Here is a 10,000-nt window from a genome sequence, read left to right as displayed (position 1 = left end):
TTGTTATTACCGGGTAAAATGCGCCACGTTTCGACCGAACTTCGGTCATTATCAAGCTTAAAAGTGAAGATAAAATTTTTGCATACACAAATATAAAACTAAGAAGTAAAAGTATGTAAAGTATGAAAATGTACAAAAGGGGGTGTTAAAAACATGCTAGAATAAAAGTGGATTAAAACACTTTCGCACGAATTGAGTCTGACTGTACATTCAGGCTTGGTCTCAGTTCATTAATTAAAAACATTTCATAAATGAGACAGTCAAACTTGCTCTTGCACTTTTTTAAAATGGTAAAATTCCTCGTAAGGTCATTGGGCACATAGGAATGTTCCACACGGAAATGCTTTCCAATGGAGGAAGACGCATTCTTGTGCTCGTCAACGCGTTGATGCAAATGCCGCCGTGTGTAACCAACATAACTTGCATCACACAGGTCACATTTAAACTGATAAACAAGGGATTGTTGATTGACAATGGGAGGCTTGACTTCGCGCGGTTTCAGATGCTGTTTAATCTTGTGGCTAACAAACACGGGCCGGACGGTCACTTGAATTTTCTGGCTCAGATCTCTAAGTTGTGCTCTTACAATATCGGCTGAAGACTGGTCCTTAAATGGCAGAACCACGGGAACCGCTTTTAATTCGTTGTTAACAGCTGGTAACTCGAGAACAGGTTGATCAGAAGCTTTGACTGCAATAAAGCGCGAGATGGTGGAATTAATTAACCTGTCTGGATAGCTAAGACGAGAAAACACCATTTTGAGCCGATCACATTCATCGGAAAAGTATGACCAGTTAGATGAGAGGCGGAAGGCACGATCAAGCATAGTTTTCAATAAGCCGCGCTTGTAGCGATCATCAACATGGCTCTTGTAATGCAGCAAAAGGCCAGTGTTGGTAGGTTTGACATACACTTTGGTTTGGATTTGTGTAGATTTGTTAAGGAGCTGTGTGCCCAGAAACGGAAGCATTCCATTATTCTCAATCTCCATAGTGAACTTAACCGAGGGGTGGCAGTGGTTAAGAGTCTCGAGGAATTCATTAGCTGATGCTATATTTGACACAATAGTTAACGTGTCATCCACATATCTCCTGTAGTATGCGGGCATCTTGCCATCGCGCTCGAACGTTTCTTCTATGCTGCACATAAAAACGTTCGTCAAACGTGATTTTGTCAATTACAGTGAGCCGTGACTTTTTAGAAAACTTATCCATGAATTGAGAATCGGGTGTTTAATTCACTATGAACTACGATTTTGCTTCATGTTTTTATTTTAGTTTGTTTTTTAAATTTTATTTTGCGGGAGTAGGAGCCCGAAAAATTATGACAATAGGCTGACAATATAACTCGGCAGAGCAAGGTACAACAATTACATCTGGATTTCATGATTTACGGAAACGTGATCCATCGCTCGGTAGCCTTGAAAGCTTTGCTGGTCAATCAACAAGGTGAAACTCGCTCGGAAAATTGTCTCAAAAGGTCGCGAGACTCTTCCCTATGTAACCGTTCTGATGAGTTCTTTACAGCAGACGGCTGTAGCTGTTAACAAACGAAATAAAATTTGTTTGTGTTAAAATGTTCTATTTCTTTTCGTGAAACGTGAAATGGTCATTTTACGTAGTGTCTGTGAAATGGGAAACGGCCATTTTATTTCCGTGAAACGTGATGAAGGCCCCCTCGACCCCTACCTCCCATTACCATTCTCTGGAATGGCATTTAGTTTTAAGCTTACAAGAAGGCCAAGCTCTCCAAATGCAATTTAATTGTAGACCTAGAAAGGGTTATAAATTACTTTTGAGATTTCATTCAAAACCCTGAGCTTTGTGAGTCACTCATTAACTCAAACGACTCTTTGTGGAGTGACCAGGCGCAAATCGATATATTACTTTACAGTTTACATGTTGCAATAAACTTACAGCCGTCCTAGACTTGAGAGTCCTGACAAAACCTTTTCTGGGAGTTCAATCATTTCGTTGTTATCAAGCTTTCTAGAAATGAAAGCATGGAAATCAATGTATAAGAAACCTTCCGCAAAGCTAAATAAGTTAACCGAGTACAAATTTATCTTCACGCTATTTTCCGTGAGCTGCCTATGGAACACAGGCACCCCACGGCTAAAAACCCGTCTCGTATCTTTTTTTTTTTTTAAGTATACTCATCAACATTAATTTAATTGAACAAAAGTACAATGAGTCACAAAGCACCGTTTATTTTGATTTTTTCCCAATCACAGCTTTACTCAATTCTAAAATAACAAGAAAGAATAGACAGTTGTTGATTGTTACTAATATCGTAACACCTTCTCACTTCTCTTCAACTGTCAATGCTTTGCTATTATTTTAAGATCGCTTTTCACATTAATATAGTACCCAGATCTCTTTATTTCGTATATAAGAGAACTTTAAAATGTAACGGTTACTTTTGAAAATGTTTGTAGAGAAGCATACCAAATGTTAAGTTAGTATAAAATGCATTTTTTTTTTAAATTTTTATCTCCGCCGTTTGTATTTTATTCAAGTATAGTTTAGAGAGACTAAATGTTCGTGAGCATTGATCAAGAACATTTTGCTGAACGTATAATAAACTAGACACTAAGTGTTCTCGTGTATTATTCGGAATCGATATACTTTTATGATGTTCTGAGAGTTGTAAAAGAGGAGGACTGCTTGAGAACCAACTGTGAAATTGTTACTAGTACCCACTAACTACGAATTTATTCGATACTTTGTCATTTTCAACAGTTTAAGGCCCCGTAAACGCGTATCCAGAAATTTTTGTATCTGCATTTTTTTCGGATTAAAAAATATCCGCGTCCACATGTAGCGTATTCTAATCGTTTTCGAATCGTTTTCCTTGTCCACACGTATCGGGACACACTCTAGTGCCCTGTGCTTTTGACAAAAACTTTGTTTGCTAATAATGCGCAAAGTCGTATGTTGACACCATTTTCTCTGTTTTGTTAACGAGTTACACGAGAGAGTCTTTCAAGGTGCAAGGTCGATACGCCATATTGATTTAAAGACTGGATCCGATAGTGTCACATTGGCGAATTCGAAAATTTGCTGATACGACCGTCCACACGCATCCGAATTCGCAGCGTATTCAAAAATTTGCACTCTGGAGACCGTATTGGGAAAAAAATGTGGATACAAATATTTCCGGACATGTGTCGACAGGGCTTAAAAGTAACGACTGCCTTTTTATTATGTTTCAAAAAGTAATTTCTAAGTGTTTCTTTCCTCTTAAAAATGCGAACCCCAAGGTCAAATAAAAGGTTACGTTGCACCAAAAAAACAAACAACAACAACAACAACAAAAAAGAGACACAGTGGAATGGCCACCTTAGTCGTAAGCTTAGAAGACCAAGCTCTAAATGCAATACTTCTCCATCTCATTTAAAACAGCTGCGTCAGTCACTTATAATTTAATCAAACAAATCTTTGTGAATTTACCAGGCGCATAGACATATAATTTTTTGAAACATTATCTGGGGCATTATACTTATAGCCGTTGTATACTTGTGAGCCCTGCCCTTTTCGGGGAGTACAGTCATGTTAATGTTATCAATGAAACCGTGGAAAGCAATGTATAAGAAACCTTCCCCAAACCTGAGTTAAAGTAGTACTAAATTTTCTTAATAATACCACTTTTTAACGGCAACTTAGCAACATTACTCAAAGTAGTATGGTAGGGATCACCCGGCCTAATTTGCCAGCACCTTGCAAAAATGGAGGTTGTATTTAACTGATCCTCACTATACTACTAGGAGTGATGTTGCCGCTATTCTAAGAGAGTTTAAAGTTCGCAACACAGCCAGCCGGCGGTACTTTTTTTTATTTTGGTCGATTTTTTGTCAGGTTTCCCACGACCCCACCGCGCGCCAGCAGCGCAAAAGCAATATCTTAGTCGTCGATGGAGGAAAGGACCACAAGCAGGAGGTCGGGCCGCTGAATAGTTTTTAGTCGCCCAGCCGTTTCGAATGGACGATGATGTCCCATGTCATCGCACCCAGCACTAAGGAGTTGCATGTCAGGTAGCTGGTATCTCTGCCTGTAGTCATCCATATAAAGGAGTTTTATTTTATTCCGAATCCCAAGCCCCACTTTTTGTTTGAGGTATATCGCATTGCGCGCGAGGCATACCATCACTGCGATCTTTGTAGTTCACTACGTCTAAGGGTTGCACCAGTTTTCGGTCTGGTTTGTTTTTGCACCCCTTAGCATCGCCTCCTTTTTTTGACAAACAGCGTAATCAATATCATGCCTCGTTGCAATGGCATCTGTTTTGCTAGTGGGCTGTAGATAAATTTGTAAGATTTCACCGTTGTCTGGATCGTATTTTTTTGTTTGCCGAGTGGGTTGTAAGGTCCAGTGTAATTATGGTCGGGCAGGGCTATAAAAAATATGGGAACAGTTGCCATTTTGGACAGCAGCAACAACAACAACAACAACGATTAGTTTGTCCATTAATTAGACAGAAGCAATACAAGATGTTATAAATATGGCGGAGAAAATCGGTAAACAGGGCACCCAAAATAACTACATGAAGCTAAACCAGTCGGGTGCCCTTTCTCAATACATGAATGAGTACAAGTGTAGTATATTTGGTATAATGTATAAACTTAGGAAAAAAAAACTATTAAGAAAATAACCCAAAAGCGGTGATAAATATTGTATTCCAAAGCACTTTTTTTTCTAGAACTTGACGTTTCGTATGCTAGTCAACATACATTTTCAAAAGTGACCATAGGTTGACTAGCATACGAAACGTTAAGTTCTATATAAAAAAAATGCGTTGGAATACAATGTTTATCACCGCTCTTTGTGTTATTTTCTTAATCAAGCTACGATGGCCTAAGAACAAGAGTTTATTAAAAAAAAAACAATTAATCAAAGCTTATTTCCCATTTTCAAATCAAAGGTTAAGTTGTGCCTCGAAAAACAAAAAAGAGCAAAAAACAAAATATGTTGTGGAATGGCATTTGGCCAAGCCTCAAGTTATATACCTAAAAGTGGTATCACCTACTTCTCAGAAGTTCATTTTATCTGTGTGAGTAACTTTACAGCTAACTCATACAAATTTTTATGGAGTGATCAGGCGCCTGGCCATATAATGTTTTGAAAGATTATATAGGCCATTATACTAAATGAACGAAAAAGAAATTTAAACGCATTACAGGTCAATTGAATGGCCTTTAACCCTGTTTCAACGACTTTAACTTGGCTTATGTGCCACAGATGAACGCTAATCATTGTTGGAATTTTGCTCCATGATTTTACAAAAGAAAGGACCAGATCCATGAAGGTGCAAATCAAGTTTACGTAACTAAGTTGCTTTTTATCTGCCATTATTGTGGAACAGCCTGCCTGCAAATGTTAGAGACATCCATGACTTTTTGGTTTTTTAACGAACTATGAAGACTTATTTATTTAGGAAGGCCTGTTATTGTTGGATTGCAATTGACTACTTTTTAAATTATTCCTTTCAAGTATTCTTAAGTATATTTTATTGTAATTAATAGGGGTAGTTTAAGTTGTAAGGCGCATTTGATCATATTCAGATGCTAATTTGCGCCTAATAAGTAATAAATTATTATATTATTAATTATTATCATCATTTTTCCATCAAAGTTTTCATTCGAGAAAACGGTGAATATCAGTGAAGATTGCCGCCATATTTACCTTTTGGGACAACCGCTGACCAAACTCAATAATAGCACTTGTGTGGTTCTGAGGAAAGTAGTCTGTCGGTGAGGACTTTATTGCAATAAAGGTTGACAAATCTATAATTCCTTCACTAACCTGCACACAATTGCAAAACATCTCGTAACTGACAAACCCAGCAGCTCAAGGGAAAAGTAACTTGGTCTCTTTTCGCTCACGGGTCAATTCTATGCCTAATTCTTCGCGTTCAGAGGTTATTATGGTTCATAATTTTAGATATACCTTAACCAACCTCGGATTTCTAGAGTATTTTAAACATATTTTGCTTTTCAGTAATACGTTCGGGAACCGGATTTTATTTTTATTGATATCATTTTAGTCAAGATAGTAGGACTGTTTAGAATGCCTTTATTATTTTTTCGGCAACCAAGAAAGGACCGCTTGGTCTAAATGTGCAGAGCATACCAAATAATATGGATTTATTACATACTTGAAGACTTTTTCTGTATTTTACTGACAGTCTACATTTGCTTTGGTTTATTGGTTGTTAGTAATGGAATTATTAATAGGCTTTTACCAAAAAATAATAAATGTAAGAGCATTCGACGAACCCGTTTCACTGTCATCTCCCCCATGTTTGCCGTGTTGCACGTTGACCACACTTTCTTTGCCATCGGTTCAATTTTAGAAAATTAACAGAAGTTATGAATCTACATACGTAGAACGGTTCTGGAAATGATTCCGTGGCCACATGACGTCGGAGATACGCCATTTTGAGTTTGAGGCCACCATGTTGGAAGTGCGGGAGTCGTCAAGTATTTACCAATAACGTCAACAAAGAAACGATATTTTTGTTTAAAAATTCGTAAACGAAGACAAAAAAGCTAAGATAAGTTGAAACATTAAAGAAACGAGAAAAAAAAAAAAGTCCACCAAAATAGAAAAAATTAAAAGTGCTTCCCGTGAAACTGTCAACTATATATAAATAAAATTCTGACAAGTCAAAATCCCATTGAAATTTTAGAAAATGTCACGAAATTTGCTGATCGTTTGCTCAACCACTTCAAAGTTATGAATATTGAAAGTCAGCGTCCTTCCCAACCATCCCTCCAAGGAACTAGGACTATTTAAGGTAAAGCTATGGCTATCTTTAAAACGAAGAACGGGGAATCAGAGAATGTAGAACGAGGAATGGGGAATGAGCAATGGGGAACGGGAAATCTTTAAAAGCGGGAATATTTAAAATGAGGAATCTTTAAAATGAGGAATCTTTTGAACGGGTAATGTTTAAAAGCGGGAAGCTCTGGGAATTATTTACTAATCAACTAAAATCGATTTATTTATTGTAATTAACCTGTCGAACCTGTCATCAAGTCCGAGCCGCCATCTTGAATCTGTAGCCGAAGCTGCCTCAAGACCGTCTACAACAGCAAGGCGACAATATAGTAGCTCTGAGCTTAAATCCATCAGAGCTTCTCAGCCCAAGTCCCGTCTACCTGTGGAACTTTGGACAACATTAGGAGATCTTGAAATAAGAAAACGCTATAGATCGAAGAGAGCCGGCCGAGCAAAGATACGTGGGATCCCTGTGGGTGATACCACAGGCACTACCCCTACAGTTCTTTCAGAGCTCGTCACGCTCTAAGTCAAGGTTCCCCTCAATGCTCTCAAGCAACGTGAGATCCTTGCCTTCAAAGATAACCGAACTGCAGACCGTTGTCAAGGCAGTTAAGGCAGGAATTGTTTGCGTTACAGAAACTTGGCTAAATGACCTGACTCCTGACCCTTCGCTGGAAATTCCGCGGTTCCTCTGCTTCAGAAATGATAGATCTGGAAGACCGGGCGGTGGTGTGTGTGCTTATGTCGACTCAACTTTTCCCTGTCAGAGATGAATCGAGCACGAAGATCAAGACATTGAGTCACTATGGATTAATATAAGACCATTCAAGCTGCCTCGTTGTGTGTCAGCCATTTTTTTAGAAGTTATTTACCACTCAACATCTTGTGCTGCGGATGACAATGTGGCTCTTATTGACCACATAAAAAAGGTGTCTGAAGTATTCCTCTTAAAACATCTTGATGGCTTAATTGTTATCAATGGCGATTTCAATCCTACTACAACAGGCATATCTGAACGATCAATCTAGCTCAGAACTGGGCTCAGTCAAATTACGAAGGTTTTGACAAAAGATACTGGAACTTTAGATTGGTGCCTCACCAACAAACCCAAGTTTTTCCGCGACCCCGAGCAGTTACCAAATATTGGTAGGAGCCATAATTACACTGTTGTTATCACTCAAAGGAAGATTTTTGGTCTCGTGACCTGCGTACTAGTAGCCTTCACGCGTTTGGAAGATGGATCACCAATTTCGACTGGATCCCAGTGCTTAACTTGTCCAGAGTGTCTGAAAAATTCGATCTTTTCAGTCAAACCCTTTTAAACGCCATTGATTCGTACCTTCCCCTGCGTCGGGTTAAGGTCTTCTCGTCCGACAAGCCCTGGGTCTCAAATAAGCTTAGACGGCTTATCATGACGCAGAGGCAAAAAGCGCTGAAATCCCTTGGCAAGGATTTTCCCCTGTACAAGGAACTGCGTAACAAGATCCAAGAGGAATGTCGCACTTGCAAAAGAACGTACTACGAGAACAAGGTGTCTAACCTAAAGGACAGCAATTCCACCAGATGGTGGCGTGAGATTAAAGACCTGGGTGGGCTGCGTGGCAACAGCTCTGACTGGTGGCAGCAGATGCTTGGGAATGAGTTCCCTTCCACTGACTCCCTGTGTGAAAAGTTCAACAACTTCCTCTTCGATCTGACATTCCACTTCTCGCCACTCCAGCCCCCGGATGATGTCGCCACCATTCCAGTCCCTGAGGAGTTCCTAGTGTCAACTCACCAAGCCTTCTGTGCACTGAGATCTATAAAAGTAAAGAAGTCACCTGGCCCTGACAAGGTACCTAACCGCATATGGAAAGAGTTCGCTTTCGAACTTGCCCCAGTGGTGCGTGACCTCTACAACACCTCCTTGGTCGAGTTGTTCCCTGTGCGTGGAAGCAGTCCATCGTCGTACGTGTTCCCAAGGTCAACCCCCCAAAAGTGCTGAAGGGGACTTGAGACCTATATCCTTGACCGCACTCCTTGCTAAAATAATGGAGGGCTTTACCCACGACTCCTTAGCTAGGCAGGTGCTAGGTCAGTTAGATATCAAGCAGTTCGGTGTAAAAGAAAAATGCACTACGCATGCGCTTGTGTACCTTTTCCATTTTATACTGCAGTTTTTGGACAGGGGTAACACCTCTATTCGGATTTTCTTTGCCGATTTTTCTAAGGGCTTTGACCTTGGTGGATCACAATGTGCTTTTGGAAGAGTTGCACGTTCTCAATGTACACCCGTCCATTATTAGATGGATAGGTGCCTTCTTGTCTGAGAGGTCTCAAAGAGTAAGGGTAGGGAAATCATTATCATCATCTCCTTTTGGCTTAGGTATATTAATAAGTAGAATGATCTGCCAGAAAATTTAGTTCATTGTAATTCGGTCAGTAAATTTAAGAAAGGTCTTAAAAGTTATTTATACAACGTGACTCAGTAATCTTTTTTATATATTCATTTTTCTTCACTCTTTGTAAATATTCTACATTTTCTCCATGTTTATAGTTCAAATATTTTTAATGACCGTATAATGTATTTATATTTTATAGTTTCTCACTATTTCTATATTTAATGTTTATTAATATATTATATTTGTTTTATTCTAATCTGTTTTGGGGGTTGCCGTATATGAGGATTCAGTTCTTCCCTGGCAGCACCCTTTTTGCGATGTTCTTTGCAAATAAAGTTGTCATAAATAGATAAATAAAAATAAATACCTGTATCCCTTAACAGAGGAACTCCCCAGGGTACAAAATTAGCCCCCTTGTTGTTTGCCATTTTAGTTAACCGTCTAGTTGCCACCTGGCCGTGTAGACTAAAGTATGTAGATGATACTACCATCTTTGAGGCAATTCCGAGATGTAGCCCGAGCTACCTCCCACTTATTGTAAACGATATTTCTTGCTTTTCCTCTCTCCGAAGAATGCGCCTTAACCCTAAAAAATGTAAGGTTATGGATATTAATTTCCTCCAATACCAGCCTGGTTCCCCGGTCCCTATTACCATCTAGGGCTGCCCTGTCCATCAGGTGCACACGTACAAGTTCCTTGGAGTCCATGTTTCTCACGATCTATCATGGAACGCGCATGTAGAGCACATAGTCATCAAAGCCTGTAAACGCCTTTATGCCCTTCGTTTGCTTAGGAAATCCATTTACTGCGCCCTCATCTGTTCAGTGCTTGAATAC

The 10,000-nt window shown here is 39.3% G+C and overlaps 1 protein-coding gene across 1 annotated transcript; it reads right to left on the bottom strand.

Annotated features, from left to right (window-relative positions):
* Positions 1-172: 172 nt before the first annotated feature.
* LOC138050539 (uncharacterized) lies at positions 173-1,147 on the bottom strand. Its single transcript, XM_068896866.1, has one exon. It carries the CDS (start codon positions 1,145-1,147, stop codon positions 173-175), a length of 975 nt encoding a protein of 324 aa, XP_068752967.1.
* Positions 1,148-10,000: the final 8,853 nt, after the last annotated feature.

This window comes from Montipora capricornis, chromosome 1 (genome assembly GCF_036669925.1).
Source record: "Montipora capricornis isolate CH-2021 chromosome 1, ASM3666992v2, whole genome shotgun sequence".
Classification (NCBI taxonomy): Eukaryota; Metazoa; Cnidaria; class Anthozoa; order Scleractinia; family Acroporidae; genus Montipora; species Montipora capricornis.
This window is presented reverse-complemented; position numbering and strand designations above follow the sequence as displayed.

Excerpts from the sequence above, each read along its gene's own strand:
- LOC138050539 (XM_068896866.1), bottom strand. The coding sequence starts at position 1,147 with ATGTGCAGCATAGAAGAAACGTTCGAGCGCGATGGCAAGATGCCCGCA.